The following is a 16820-nucleotide window of genomic DNA, read 5'->3' as shown; positions in this document are numbered from 1 at the left end:
AGGATGGGTGTAGTTGGAGGTCGGTTACATCTTTTTAGTAATGTTATCTTGCTCCTGTACAGTAGATACAGTACGTTACTGGAGCTTTCAGAGGACGTGTCGCTTCGACTACGCCGAACCACGTGGATTTTACACGATGGTGCAGACATTTCCTCAACGGTAGACAGGACGATGTGGAACTATCAATTGGCCAGCCCTTATTCCAGTGGATTGTTATGCCTAGGGGGACATGAGAAACAAAGTATACCGAACTGAGGTAACCACTTCGGATGACCTCCGTGAACGTATGTTTAAGCACCAGAGGATATTCTGAACCACAGTGGTGTCTTGGCTCGAATGACAAGTTGCTTTACGTCGCACCGACACAGATAGGCATTATAGCGATGACGGGGCAGGTAAGGGTTAGGAGTGGGAAGGAAGCAACCATGGCCTTAATTAAGGTACAGCCCCAGCATTTGCCTCGTGGGAAAATGGGAAACTACGGAAAACCATCTTCAGGGCTACCGACAGTGGGGTACGAACCCACTATCTCCCGAATACTGGATACTGGTAGCACTTAAGCGACTGCAGCTATCGAGCTCGGTGTACCAGTAAATATACCGACACGAGGCTGGCGTATTTGAGCACCTTCAAATACCACTGCACGGGGCCAGGTTCGAACATGCGAAGTTGGAGTCAAAAGGCTGGCACCTCAACCGTTTTAGCCACTCAACCAGGCAGGAAGCACGAAATGTAGGTACGTTTAATTTACTTAGTTGTATAATATGTCCATTTTTCGTTTGAAACAAAACGTTCGATGTGCTTCGATAATTCAATTCTGATTCTACTCATATGGATATCCTATGCCATGCATTTTTTCGTTGGCGCAAGGAACTGTCTTCCTTCTTCTACCTTTACGCAATGCACAACGGGGATCGTACCGCATTTCACGTCCCGGCGTGCGTATCCCAACCAATAATTATATCACACGCTCGTACAGGTCGCGCACCGACACAGGTTTTCAGGTCATTTCCATACTCACTAGACCACAGGGCTGACGACCACAGATATCCCTATCCCCTAAAGGACGTAACAGCAAATGAACCAGTATTAACGCTGAGAATTCAATCCATCTCCAGGGTCCGAAACCGATAACTAGTGTTGTCTGAAACCCCTAAGACGGAAACTAAATACTAACAACAACAAACCAGTCTGGCGATAATGTAACGTAACATGTTGTAGACTGGTAGCCTTCAGCTGTTACCGTAGGTCAGTTGCTCGTAAACATAAAACCAGTTTGGCAAGTATATTACGTAATATCTCGTGGCATTGATTAGGGAGCGCTCAGCTGTCACAGTAGCTGCTCTTAACATAAACAGAACAGAAACCAGTTTGGCAGGGATGGCGCGTGACTTGCCTGTTATCAAAGGAAAGCTATTCATTCACAAGAACAAGGCATACTACCTATTCTAAAAACATCGTACCCCTTTGCTCTCGAAAATAACTTCCGAGGATTACTAAAAGTTTGATATATAGTGGTTCGTCACATCGTTCTCTATTGCTACAATAAATATCTGCACGTATACACCTAACACCCTGTATATGATGGTCTTATTTTCCAAGTCTGCTAGGAGAATTGGAAGAATAGGTTTATTTACATTTCGTGTCGTATTAAGTGCTAGCAGAAATGTATTTTGTTGAGGCAAAACCATCAACAATTCCTGATATAGTATATACGTAATTTCCTCCTGGATTACTGAAGCTTGAGGTCCATTTGTGTGTAGTGTTGCCCTGCGTTATAAACTGGCCACTAAGTGTTTGTCTTCCTTACGCCTTGTTTACAACATACCTATGGGTACCTTCCTTCATCTATCTTTTACCATTCATAAATTCATCTGTCATACATCTAGCGTCATAAATCTCACATTTTCCAGCAAATAATAAAAAAAATTACCAGATCTACAATAGGCCTATATTTTGTTGAATTATTTGAAATAGAATGAAATTTTTAGCAGCAATAATAATTATTACTGTTATGCAGTTGAATTTTGTCATCCCTTGATGAAGAAATAACGCGCGCCATGAAGAACCCATCAAAAATTGTACGGTCACTAAAATATTTGTTCGGAAAACATAACATCACGGGTACTACCAGGAATGGGCTACACATAAGAATATAAATAGCCTGGAGGAAAAAATTTGGGCATAGAGGACGAGGAGTTGTACTGGACCAAAATTTACTGTGGACGAAATGTCTGGTGGACGAAGAGGCATTGGACGAGAAAGTGTCATCGAAAAAATGTCCGTGTGGGCGTACAACAATGCGAGACACGTCAGTTGATTAGAAGTCTCAGATTATTAATGAGAAATCTTATCACAAAATGTAGTTTAAATCATCCAAACACAAACGTCAATCAATAAGAAAATTATATTAATAAGATATTTGCGTAGAAAGAGAGGGGGTGAGAGGGTCACATGATTCACGCATGGAGAGGTTTGGACGGGTGTTTTATAGCTTTGGTTCTCTGCGGGTGATTATTTTGTTGATAAGTGGCTTATGATTAATTGAATGTGGATAACATACGGTATAGTTTGACGATTAAGGTAATAAGACAGACAGGACGGATATTGTGCCGGCCCCGTGGTGTAGGGGTAGCGTCCCTGCCTCTTACTCGGAGGCCCCGGGTTCGATTCCCGGCCAGGTCAGGGATTTTTACCTGGACCTGAGGGCTGGTTCGAGGTCCACTCAGCCTACGTGATAAGAATTGAGGAGCTAACTGACGGTGAGATAGCGGCCCCGGTCTAGAAAACCAAGAATAACGGCCGAGAGGATTCGTTGTGCTGACCACACGACACCTCGCAATCTGCGGGCCTTCGGGCTGAGCAGCGGTCGCTTGGTAGGCCAAGGCCCTTCAAGGGCTGTAGTGCCATGGGGTTTGGTTTGGTTTGGACGGATATTGTTAATACAGTTTTATTTATATTTGATATTCCAGGAGTGGGATTCCAACTCCTGTGGTTGCATATTATGGCTCAGTACTTTCACTGTACAGTAGTTCTTGTTTCACTTCACTAAGTTTCCTGAAAATTGTGAAATATTTCAGAATTACAACGAGCTCTTGTTGGTATCCAGCTTCTTAGTTATACCCGTACAAAATTTCAATGCAAACCACCAAGACATTTTGCAACTGCTTTCTGAAAGTGAAAATTAAAATTTATGTAGTATATATTAGTATAAAAACGTAATTTCACAAATTCGCTGCTCACACGCGCATTTGTCTAATACTTTCTCCATTATTAGGGTGTGTCCAATGCATGCAGCCCTTACGGAAAATTTGGAGTCAAAGATGACCAGAAGACTTTCATTGTTGACTTGCACAACAGGCTGCGAAATAGAGTGGCGAGCGGTAGAGAGAGACGTGGCCTATCTGGACCGCAGCCGCAAGCAAGCAACATGAAAAAACTGGTAAGTCTGAACACTTAATGACTGAAACAGTTCATTTCTTCTCACACCATCTTGGAATGGATCTCCAAACGTTTTCTGGCTTATGTATTGTGACGACCACTTATCTTGGTATCCTACTGTAACGGGTCTTCGGTTCTCCCCGCCTCCTGTGATTCACCGGTGTCTTTGCGCTCGGAACTGCACAACTTAAGATCTCTTACTATTTTTATACTTCGACCGAGCGAACTTCTTGCTCGTCTTGTCACCTCATACGGAAGGACTCTTATCAGGCGACTATCTACTACCTTATTTAACCATCAGCGAGCAGTAGATGGTGAATATAGGGTAATTAGGGGAGAGTTGCCGCACTTTTTATGTCTTTTGTTATATCTCGGTATATTTACTTTAAAAATTGTTGCAAATTCATCGAGCATAATTTGAAAACATGTACATTTGATCAGGGATGAACAAAATATTGGCAATTGAAAGTAAATGGGAGAAAGGAGTGAACAAAGGAATTGTTGCATCTGCGGCGTCTCTCCCTGGATCCCGGTATGGATGCCAACTTTGCTCGGGAGAGATGCCGCGAGTAAAATAATTAATGACAAAATCAAATTTAAGCCAATTTCTTCAACTTTAATATAACCGAACACTAGAACGTACTACAAGACAATTATATCCACATAATATAATCATTCAATGGAAAAAATCTATCTGATAATTTACAACATTAAAATCATATTTTAATTTCGATTTACTATAAATGTGCACAAGCAATGGATTCTTCACTGTGTTATATAAAACCCCACGGCACTTAACACCCTTGAAATGGCTCTGGCCTGCACAGCGACCGCTGCTCAGCCCGAAGGCCAACTATCAGGGAGAGACGCCGCACCCTCCTGTTTTCATACCTCAAGGCTATCATGGCCTAAAATTAGCTTACTCTCGACTACAGTTATGTTTCTGACGTCTACTGTACTAGAAACGTCTGATTTAAGCATTTGAAGCCAACATAATATACAATAAATTAACACACGCAAAAACTTTGTCAGGAGGAAACATGTACTCGCCTCATGATATCGGCTATAATTGGCGTAATATACGAGCAAATTTCGTCACACTCGCAGACAGTAGTTCTTCCTTAGAAACTGAAAAACCACACATATTGCCATCTAGCTGTAACGATGGGAACCTTTAGCTACAGTGTATGCGGCATCTCTACCGGGGCGGCATCTGTCCCGGATTTACCTTAATTACATCACCCTTTCCTGCGTGTCTATAAAATCAGGTATTCTCTCCTCAAAAATGGTACACTGCCTTGGACTCTGCATAGGAAGCCATGTCGTCTGTCCGCTCCCCATGGGCTGTTAAGGTAGGCCAAGTCACGATAGAGAGCATTCAAGTAACTTTAATTTGATTTAATCAATTAGATACTCAAGCTACGGGAAGAGAGTAGCTTCATTTGGATTGCGTACGTATATTAAGATTAATGAAACTTTGCAATGAATCATGCCACTTTCTACGGCAAGTCCATAGTCTTCAAAATTTTGTGGGATTTTCACAACTCGAGATATGCATTATGATCCCTTGGTACACCGGTGCTATCTTGACGTTTATCTTACAGACCAGTGCATGAACTCTGACGTTGCTCACGACTTCTCCAAGACTTTGTAAATAACATGCGTTGTTCACAATATTCTTGAGAGAATATCATTAAATTATGAATTTCATTTTTATTCCACAACTAGCATGCACCCGCGGCTTCGCCCGCGTATATTTATTCAACCGTTGGATGTTCTTAAGCCATTTATTTAAAGCAAAATAAAAATAAAATATATTTATTAACACACACCATTTTTACATTCATTGCATGATACCGGGTTGGCGGTTGGTACAAATAACATTAAAACAATATAAAATACCTTATTGTACAAAATGTAAACTAATATTTCCTTACAGAGCTTCTGAATAAATTATATTAAGTGTTGGCAATGGGAGAAGGACCGTTTTCGAAGATGGAGTCCTACAACTTTAAGCGATGTCCTTGTCCCTTTTTGATCCCCAAGGTGAAACTCGAAGAAGGATGGAATTGCAGACGTCTAAACTGAAACGGTATATCCGAATGGACTATTTGAATCAGAGGAATGAATACTACTTCGCCCGCGGCATAACCAATCTTGATGGTGACTCCAATAATATTCAGTCAGTTTCTTGACTGTGTCGTGTTCCGTTGCGGAGTGAAGGAGGATTAATGTTCCTGAGAGAGATAATCGGTGCCACAATCGTCCGCTCCAAGACGTTCGAGAGTACTCCGGTAGACTCAAAGTTGCTCGAAAGCTCTGTCGTGTAGCTGAAAGCCTCATTTTAAAGACATGTAGCGTTGATAGACGTGTAAATTTATAGAATACCGAAAATCTCCTCTAAATGTTGCTTATTTATGTTGTTGACAGCTTCATTTCTTGGAGTAAGAATTGCTCTTTGGCAGAGCCATACTTGATCGGTGAAATGCTGCCCGTAAGTGGTTCAATGAGAAATTAACACATGTAGAGAAAGATACAACTACCCTTTAAATTGTGCTATTATTTGTGAATTTTCTTCTTGCTGTAGTTTTCTAGGTCTGTTGTGTTTCGTTACAGATGTTTGTAATTGTTGTTTCCTTCTGAAAGGATCTGTGCAACAAAAGGAAGATACGTCACTTTGTTGGGGCGTAGGGTATATCTGCGTCACTCCCTGCACTGAAGGGGGTAAACCTAGACACTTAATTTGAGACCACGGGAACCCTAGCCATGTATGACATTGCTTCCATGTACTTCTACCAACTTTATACCACTTTCATCTTTCTATCGGACCTCACTTAGTCAAACCTTGTAGTCTTCCGATTCCAACATTATTTGGCTTGCGAGAGCTAGCTAGACTTTTAATTTTCATAATTCTCTGAATACAGAATATAGAATAAATGCATGATATCCCCAACTCTTGCTGTGATCTGACCCCATCGTTGTTAGGTTTGTGAAACCTAGGGAGTGGACGTGGCCCGATTTTTCAACGGAATCTCCTTCATGGCACCATCCCTGTGTAGAAGAATGTATTGAATAATTGCGTGTTTCTGCAGTGGTTGGCAGTGTGCTGTGCTGTGCTGTGTGTAATTCGCAGGTAGGAAACAGTACCATGTGAACTATGTACATAATACTGTTATTCATGTTATGTCCCGTTAACTACTTTAAAAGTTTTTGGAGACGCAGATGTGGCGTAATTTGGTCGCGCACAGTTGTTTAACGTGCCAATAAATCTACCGCCTCGGGGTTTCGTGCCTGACCGTATTGAAATATTGCTTCCACTGTCTGAGATAATCAGCTCGACACACAGCTGAAGGCCATTATTATTATTATTATTATTATTATTATTATTATTATTATTATTATTATTATTATTATTATTATTATTATTATTATTATTATTATTAGGACTGTTTTACACCGTTCATGCCTGGGTCCTTCTCTTCTATTTTTATCCGTTAACACGTCCTTTTAATATGATGCATTACGAATTGCATTATTTCTTACCGTTATTTTTGCGTCTTTCTCATCTTGTACACCTTCTCTAAGACCATGTCCCAGGACATAGGAACATCTCCAGATCCTATCCACGGAAAATTCAGAGAAAATAAGCGTTTGATTTGTGATTAGGTATCTTATATTTGTAATGTCGTTGTGAAGACAGGTCGTTATTTGTATAAAAATGCATCTAAGAATACGCCTAAGTTAAACATTTCAAATCTCTGCGTGTCGTAAATTTGGCTGGGCATCGCACACATACACACAAACATTTCAGGATATTACGGACAATGTGTCTCCTCGTGTCGCGGACAGAAAATGACTTCCTAGGCCATGGACTTAAAATGACTCCTTGACTTGTGTTCTCTACATTATCTTACGTTGCCTAGCGACTGTGAATTTATGCATTTAATCCTGTTGACAGCACGTTGGATTTTCATAACCCAACACACGTTTTCCGACGATTTTTCTTTCATGACTCACCAAAGAAACCTAAAATGAAAAATCCGGTTTCCAGGTGCATTCCGACCCTTTCCATCTACATCTGTTCAAAATTTCACATCTCTGTGAACCGCAGATTTGGCTGAGCATCGGACGGGCACGGACACAGACACACACACACACACACACACACGCACACACACACACACACACACACACACACACACACACACACACAAACACACACACACACACACACTTATTATAGATGGGAAAAAGCATCTAAAAGTATCAAAACCTTCGGTTTCGGTAGTTTAATAAATCTGTGTTTTGACATTTGTAGAACTGTAAATGATGAACGAATACAAAATTAATTAAGAATTGATATTGCGAAATTGAGCTCCCACAGAAGCACGTAGCTACTCAATAATCGGGTTACAGAGTAGTGCGTCTTCATTTAAGGTGGCCAGAGAATGAATTTCGTGGAGGGATGCAAGTACAGGCGGAAATTTTGAAAAGTAAACAAATAAATTTACTTCCATACAAGTACAGGAAGCCCTCAAAGTTTTGTGAACCCAGTCCGTCTCCTGTCTTGAAGAGTAAATCGTAGTGGCGTTCGAAATATACCAGATAGGCAAAATAAAAGTGACCCAAAAATATATTTGCAATAAGACAGACGCAGGATTGACCCTTGTTAATGAAGATCACAGAAGATGCTGGAAATGGTCTCATCTGCAGAAATGAAAAACTAACAGATCCAGAAGTCATGATTCAAATTCATTCAAACATCACTCGCACAACTCACCACGATAAGGCTCTTCTGGACACTGGAACGCATGCAAAACAATAAATTTGTAAGTATACTTTTAGTATTGTTTCGATACGACGATCTCTTAATTTTCACATACACGGATAAACGGGGTTGATATTTCGCCCGACATGGTTTCAGGCTTTCCTTCACTCGAGCTACATTTTCTGGTGTGTGAATCCCTTTCGGATAGTTACTGCTTTACTCTGTACAGAGCCAATTCACGTCATTTTGACGCTAAGTTTTGCATTGCAGAATTTGCTGGAGGTTTATGCCAAAACATTTTCAACCTTAAAATCTTGCTCATACAGTTCCGCATAAGTTTTCCATGAATCGTGCTTCGCATAACACCCGACAATGAACACGCGCTCTTTCATCGTGAGCACCATTTCGTGTTGCATTCAACTGGCCACTAAACACGTATCCTCCTCTCACTCACACATACGTAATGACAGAGCGATGTACTCGGCAGATGCGGGAGATGCGCATTCGCCAAAAGGTGAGAGCAGCCTATTGGTGCATCGAAATTACAGTTTCCAGCATTTCCTGTGATGGGCAGTTCTCCTGTTCCTTAACAATGATCATTCCCCCGTCAGACTTATAAATATTTTCCGGGCTAGTATTATTTTGCCGAGCCTGTATTTTAAAGTGGTCAAGTAGGTCGAATTTATTATTGTTTTCTGAATGTGATTAAATAAATAAATAAATAAATAAATAAATAAATAAATAAATAAATAAATAAATAAATAAATAAATAAATAAATACAATAAGCACATTCCTGAAAGATTTATTATAGTATTTTATAGAGTAAGATTGTCTTCATGACTAAACAAAATAAGGTCTTATCTTCAATAGTTCATATTTAATTGAGTGTCAGAAAAGTACACAGCGCTATCATAACCATAGCCATGTTTTAATGTAGGCCTTGTCTGTGGCTGTGAATTAATTAGTCAGAAAATATTTAATATTGTTACCAGTCGCAATTTTATCAAGTTGTATTGCCCATGATACACAATGAATTATTTTCATAGAATATTATTTCATTCAAGAGTAAGGGATAAGTGCATTAGTAATGTATTACATCTATGTTGAGTCAATTATAGGAGGGTGCAATGTCGAAAATACACATTTGCTGCTAAAAAAAGGATGAAAATTGAATATTTTAGAAACTGTAGTCATATATAGAAATAAGGTAATAGATCCTCAACACATACTCAAGGTAAAATTGAAAATGAATATTAGAAACAATATTAATGTTTAGCAGCTACAGTATATTTTCGAGATAACACACACCTATAGTTGACCCAAAAATATCAAAATACACATAACCCATACTCTTCAGTGAAGTAGGCTAATTAAAAATGTGTATCAAATAGAGCAACAATTAAACGTCGCCATTTCACCACCTGGCGATAGAATATAAGCTCTGAAATGCGTTGTGGAATACAACTTCATAAAAAAAAAAAATAGTAACTGGAGACAGTATTACGGTAATTAATTCGTAACGAATACAGCACTGTGTTCAACATTTAATATAATGAAGACTGTTGAACAGAGGAAGCTGGTATTAACCATAAATGAATAACTCCTACAATTTTATTTTTCAAATACATTCAGAATTATAAAAGGACTATTTTTTGTTAGCTGTCTAATTTCACATGAATGCCCCTTGTGACATCTCTAATGCAAATCTTCTAAAGTGGTACAAATTAGGTAACTCGCTTTCTTATTTCAATGTTTCGTTTGTCCTGTCTATCGGTATCGAAACCAAACTCTTTCCAATATTTTCAGTATCTCGAGAGTTACTCTTGTCACGTGACGCTTGGTGTGCTACCGGATATTAGTCATATGTCAACAACTGCTACAGGACGTTTCAATAACGTTCAAATATCGACAACGCCTGGATTTCATATTAGCCTCTTTGACCTACCGAACCTATAAAATAGTTTCTTTGTACATCGTTGTTGATTAGTCTAACCAGTGAGATATTTGCCATACTTTTTTCCTTGAAAATCCGGTTAATCGCTGTCCAATTCATCACGGACTTGGACTGAACGCGATACAAGGTATGTCCCTGAAAAAAAAAAACAATATTTTTTAAATGTAGGAACGAACTGCATAAAGGGATTCTTCATTACTATCTGTAAACTGTTACCGACTTCAAGGGATGACTGAATAAGGTTCTGGAAACTGCATGCCTGTCTGTTCACAGAAATAAGGGGACGTGAACAACTGACTAAGCTTTTGTGTACACAGGAGGAAGTTGAGATGACCTTTTCCCATCCCCCTAGAGAATTTGAACTTGTTTGCCTGCACTAGCGCTTACAAAACAAGTGACCATATCACATATCTCCTAGTAAAGTTTTGAGTTCAGTGCTGGTGCTGAGATGTCATGAAAGAGAAACGCATTCGCCGTGAAGGATAAATTGAACATAATCGTTGATGAAAACAATATATCGACTATCTGTACTTTAAGTACATTGTTTTTCATAGAATTGTGTTCTCTTTTAGCCTAATAATTCTTCCCCAATCTTCTATCATCCTATAGGTCATTTTCCATTTACCATTGTTAACCTGTAACGTGGAGTTAAGAATGTCCCACGACAACCACATTCAATCAAACTTCTACTGTAGTTCTTAAAATAACGTGGATGCATTTTTGATGATGCCTGAAGAATGAATTGTTCTTAAGATTTTGGTGAATTCGAATCGAATTACGAATCGAATTACGAATCGAATTACGCAATTTCACTAGCGCAATTATTGCCTGAAAAGCAGAACAAATACATAGAGCAGACATTTCATAACACTGTTGAAATAATTCTTCAATCTAGTCCTTAGTTATATTCCACGTAAATTATCTTTCCAGATCTGGGACGATGATGTGGCCGAAGTGGCTCAGCGCTGGGCAGATCAGTGTCGTAAAGGACATGACCAATGTAGGAATGATCGTAAGTACTTTTCAAGAAAACATAAGCGTTTGACCCATTTGTGTAAATCTGGTAATAGTCATATGTGAACGTCCCTTCAGTTACTGTCGGTTTTATTCGACACCCAGAACCTTAATTTTGTGATGAATTATGTAATTTTGAGTGGAACATGTCTGCCGTCTAAAACAATGATTAGTATTTCCTACAGCATCAGAGCGTAGTTTTAAAGTTGGTATCTGTGTATTTGGCCCATCGTGTGGTGTCCAGATAAAACACATATGCCTAATATTCGAACGTCACTAATTTTGTTTCGAGAGTGATTTAGTATATTAGTCTTTTAATTAGGTTAGGATCGAGGTTCACCAAACCCCCTGACGTCAGTGGAGGACATTTGTCATCCGATAATCCAGAGAACTCGATCAACAAAGCCACGTACTACATCTTAAGACGATTTCACATCGTTCATATGTGATTATAATATCTATAAATCATCCGTTCTGCTACCAGTCGCCTTGGCAGCCTAGTTTCTCTAAAGTTTAGATGACGCGGTGGTGGTGGTGATTATGAACTTTAGATGAATTAAATGTAATAATTTCGACCACGCAAGTGTCAACAAATTTCGTAAGTGTTCACCTTAGTCTTTAATATAATAACATAGACCAGCAGGCTCCTTAATTCATCAACTAGAACAATAGTTTCTTAGCGCCAACGAACTGGTGGGTAATTATTCCTTGCAACTAACATTCGCGCCATTGAACCTTAGGTAGATGAAACAAAATGACAGAGGATGCGATTTGATACAGTTCTATAAATAATTGTAATTGTGTAATTACTCTGAATTACGTACATTTAATTAATTATTACGTTCGATTTATGCGTGTTGAAAATTAATACGTGTTAATTATTAATTGATATTACGATTATTTCATTCAACATGAGTAATATAATAATACAGGGTGACCCAAAAGCACTGTAACATTTGACGAGGCCATACACAGATAGGTCTTCTGGCGACGATGGGACAGGAAAGGGCTAGGAGTGGGAAGGAAGCGGCCGTGGCCTTAATTAAGGTACAGCCCCAGCATTTGCCTGGTGTGAAAATAGGAAACCACGAAAAACCATCTTCAGGGCTGCCGATAGTGGGGTTCGAACCTACTATCTCCCGAATACTGGATACTGGCCGCACTTAAGCGACTGCAGCTATCGAGCTCGGTAGGCAATACTTCAAGGAATATTGGAGGTATAGAGTAATAATTGACACACATGATTGGCAAGACATGGAGTTTCCTTAACACAAAAACAAAGTACAGGAAATGACGCTTCAAACGATACACAAGGAAATATTAGCATACAATCGAGGTTTAGCAAATATGATGTTCTTTATAACACATGCTCAACACGTCGGCTGTAATTCATCAATATTATCTGTAATCGAGGGACAATGTTGTGAACAGCACTATACAGCATATCCAGAGGTATGGTGAGAAACTGCCGTCGGATGTTGAATTCTGGCATCAGTAAAATCGCAGTAGACTTGCGACTTCAGGTAACCCCACAACCAATAATCAAATGGATTGAAGTCTGGGGAATGAGGAGGTGAAACTTGACATGACGCGATTGCAAGTGCACCTGACGCCCTCTCTTACGACAGCTCTTTTTATACCACACACGGGTCTCATATGGCATCACTGACGTATTGCTGTCTAGCGCAATCTGTTGGACTGTTTGTGCACTCGTTGTTGATGTCAATAAAACCCCCTATCATGTCAAGCATGTGTGGCAGTTTCTACCCGATGTGTTGCTGACCGGCGCCATCTGTTGGTTATTGTGTGTATTTTATTTTGTTGCCAATAAAGCCCCATGCCATGCCAATCATGGGTGTCCATTATTACCTCTCTTATTACCTTGCTTCGTCAAATGTTAATGGACTTTTGGGTCACCCTGTATTTTACAATGATAGTCTTCTCTTCTTCCACCAGACCATTCCCAATTACCTAGGGTCGGGGGACTGCATGGATTTAGCCCAGTTTTTCAGCTTGATGCCTTAACTCACGCCAACCCTATGAAGGGTGGGGAGAGGGGTCGCATTCATTATTATGCGTTTCTGTGGTGTTTACACGTGTGGTATATTGTACGTAAATAACGACGCGTATTAAGTCGAACACAAACACTCAGCCCTTGAACTAGACGAACTAATCAGACAACGCTCAAATCCATGACTAAGCTGGTAAATGAACCCGAGGCCCTCTGAACGGAAGGCTATTCAACCAAGGATGCTGACAATTTACTATTACAATCATCATTATAAAATGCAATAGAATGAAATGTATCTAAAATGTGTATTAACGTCAAACTACCGTGATAATAGAGGGCAGTAATAGAGAAACAACCATCATAAATGAGTGGGGGTACTATAACAGATTTTGTAGTTCTAATGAAAGATATATTCTATCTGTTTGAACATAACAGATTCATCTGTTGTGCCACTGTCACTGACAGTTACCGGCTCTGACGTCACAACGGCCCACTTTCGATTAATCCGAGATTAGGAGCAGTAATTAGTGACTGTCAACTCTCGATTCATCTGGAAGCAGGATCAGTATTTACTGATGGTCTTGAAATCTCTCTATTAAATATAAATATAAATAATAATGACTAATGGAATTTGGGAGCCATAAATATACAAATAAATAATTCTTAAACTTTGCCGGCTGTTGAAACTCATCTTCAGGGTCGTTGCCTTGTGACAAGGAGATCTGAATCACTTGATACCTAAAAAATTAATATTGGAAAAGGAGTCCATCTGGTAATTTCCCCCACCCATAGAAATTAAACAGAATATATATTAATCTCATACAATATACTTAGTCAATTAAACCTGTATTTACCTAGAAATCCGAGCAGAGCTCGTCGTGATACACCCTTGAACATATATAACAAAATAAAGAGAATATTGATATAAATAATAAATGTCTTAATTTATGAAATAACTCTCTCTCAATAACTGGTACTCAGTTTATTCCGCAACGCAAAATATTCACACGCAGTCATGACTCATTTTTCAAGAATGGACTCCACTTTGCTGATGGCGTTGGTATAGTTTGAAAAGGCCCAACACGTTACCTTACGTAGACTCTCCGTAGAATTATATATGGCTAACATTCATAACCATAGAATGTTGTTACACTCCAGCATCTTTCTCCCTGGTTCCTTCAACAGCAGATCTCGAACTCCCAACATGGCATGGGACATCTTCCTCACAACTCGTACAAAACACCTCTCAGATTACCACCAGTATCACCTCTGCACACTGCAAGCTGCAACTTCCAACTGCCGACGCGTGCTTGCACCACACTAGCCCAAGCCAACACAACAGCATCTTAAAATAGCCCAGTTCCTGGAATTTTCCACCTCAGCTCCGTCAACACGTAAACCCCCGCTCGGAGACTCGTCACGTACACAACCGGGAGATAAACTGAGTGATCGAAACACACTAGTCCCAAATAAAATATAGAGAGTATCCATAATACCGAGAGTTCCAAAAAGAGTTACTAAGCCGCGACGGCTAAATACACACATAATTGAAATATGCACATGAATAAATAATAATAATAATAATAATAATAATAATAATAATAATGACAATAATAATAATATCTGACCGGGGTTTGTCAGGTTACAATACTCCCCCTTTGTTTTCCAACAGATGCAAATGTTGGCAAAACAACACAAATCAGGTGGCTGATGGCCCAAGGACAGCTCCTCAAACTACCTATCAAATATACAATATACAACATTAGGGATCCCGATGGTATCTCCTCAAATTGAACACATTATAAGTTCCAATACATTTCCTATTAGCATCAATTAAGGAATATGCAAACCTCCCTATCCTTCTCGCAACAATAAAAGGACCCTTAAACAATTGAAAAAACTTAGACATGGTCTTATCCTCAGCGTTAGATGGGTGAGGCACTCGCAACAATACTTCATCTCCTACCTCTAAACTATCAGAGCACCTATTCCGAACTATCCTCGCACGTTTCTGACCAGACTTAATCAGCTTCTCCCTAGCAAGCTGTACAAATAGATCCTGAGGAACCTCTTCCACGCTCTCCAACCTCAATATCTTGGCCAACTCAAAATCAGGCTTTCTCCCAAAGTGCACCTCAATGGGTGTAAGACCAGTACTCTCATGTCTTGTGACATTGAGCCAATTTTCCATCCTACTTAAATGTTCATACCAAGAACTATGATTATGACTTACATAGGTCCTAAACATCCGTCCAAGTTCCCTCATGACTCTCTCAGACATGTTTCCACAAGGAAACCTTATAGACGAATATGTTACCTGAATACCTCTGTCCTGTAGAGTCTTCTTCCAGATGTTCGAAGTGAACTGTGAGCCGTGATCGGATAGGATCCTCCTAGAGTTACCGAATTCCTCGCAATACTTACTCACTGCATTGGCACATCCTCTAGCAGAAGCCTTCCGAAGTGGGTATAATTTAACAAATTTAGAGAACGAGTCAAGTATTACAAATATATATCGGTAGCCATACCTAGACTTAACCAACGGTCCATAGATGTCCACACACAGTAACTCACCTATATCCTCGGTTATCACAGCCTGCCTCGGCCCGTGCATATACCTATTTGGGTGTTTACACTTCTGACACACATCGCAAGTAGCCAAAGTCTGACGGACTTGTCTACCCATATTGCGCCACACAAAGTGATACTGAATTGCACATAATACCTTCTCCGCACCAAAGTGACCTAATTCCTTATGGAAATACCAAATCATGTCTTTCCGCAAGGCTTGAGGCACTACAACCCTCCATACATCCTTATGACATATGCGAGCTACTAAACCACTCAGAAGTTTATACCTCATATTCCCTTTTTCCACAATAGTGTCAGGCTCAGCACCCTCTAACTCAAATAAAATATCACACAACTCCTCATCCTGTCCCTGTTCCAATTTCATCTTCGAGAGTTTCCTTCTCTCCTCTCTACATTCGTCATACTTATCAGCACATACCAAGATATTCTCACTAAAATCAGTGCTGACCTCATCAGCTGTCACAGAAATATTCCGACTCAAATAGTCAGCTAACACATTATCAGTACCCTTAACATGAACAACTTTAGGGTCATACTCCTGTATCGCCTGAGCATGAGCATGAGGAATCGGATATCTAGGACTATTAAAACTAGACCTATCTAAAATATCAAATGAGTGTTCGTACACGGTAGTACACCCTAATTCACCAGAGAACACCTCCTTGTTCTCCATCAAAACATTCAAAAGTTCCCTCTTCTGCTGCTCCTCCAGGCATGTCTGTCGCACCGCTTTCTCCACCTCACTGACCAAATCCTGACTTTCCGATACCATACTGTCATTAATTCTGATACTTGCATTATTAACTTTAACATCGACTTCATCCTCAACAATTTCCTCAATAACCTGAATATGACTACAATGAAGCACAAAACTACTCCTATCCACCTGATAATTAAGCTTAATCGGTTTACGTTCTTCACCAACAAGAAATTTCAAAACAGCAGTATCATAGTCAATCACACACTTGGTTTCAGATAGCCAGTCATTCCCCAGTATAACGGAATATACCAGATTAGGCACAACAAGACAACATTGCAA

The 16820-nt window shown here is 39.7% G+C and overlaps 1 protein-coding gene across 3 annotated transcripts in view; it reads left to right on the top strand.

Annotated features, from left to right (window-relative positions):
- LOC136866212 (venom allergen 3 homolog) overlaps positions 1-16820 on the top strand; it is a 50961-nt gene that overhangs the window by 15405 nt on the left and 18736 nt on the right. For 2 of the 3 annotated variants that reach the window (XM_067142989.2, XM_067142990.2), the window contains 2 exons: positions 3278-3442; positions 11095-11176. In XM_067142989.2, coding sequence (XP_066999090.2) covers positions 3278-3442; positions 11095-11176 — 247 coding nt within the window. The remainder of the gene's footprint in view (positions 1-3277; positions 3443-11094; positions 11177-16820) is intronic. The other variant, XM_067142991.2, reaches the window with a different exon arrangement.

Source organism: Anabrus simplex, chromosome 3, assembly GCF_040414725.1.
Source record: "Anabrus simplex isolate iqAnaSimp1 chromosome 3, ASM4041472v1, whole genome shotgun sequence".
Classification (NCBI taxonomy): domain Eukaryota; kingdom Metazoa; phylum Arthropoda; class Insecta; order Orthoptera; family Tettigoniidae; genus Anabrus; species Anabrus simplex.
The sequence above is the reverse complement of the archived record's forward strand: the minus strand, read 5'-3'. Positions and strand labels throughout refer to the sequence as shown.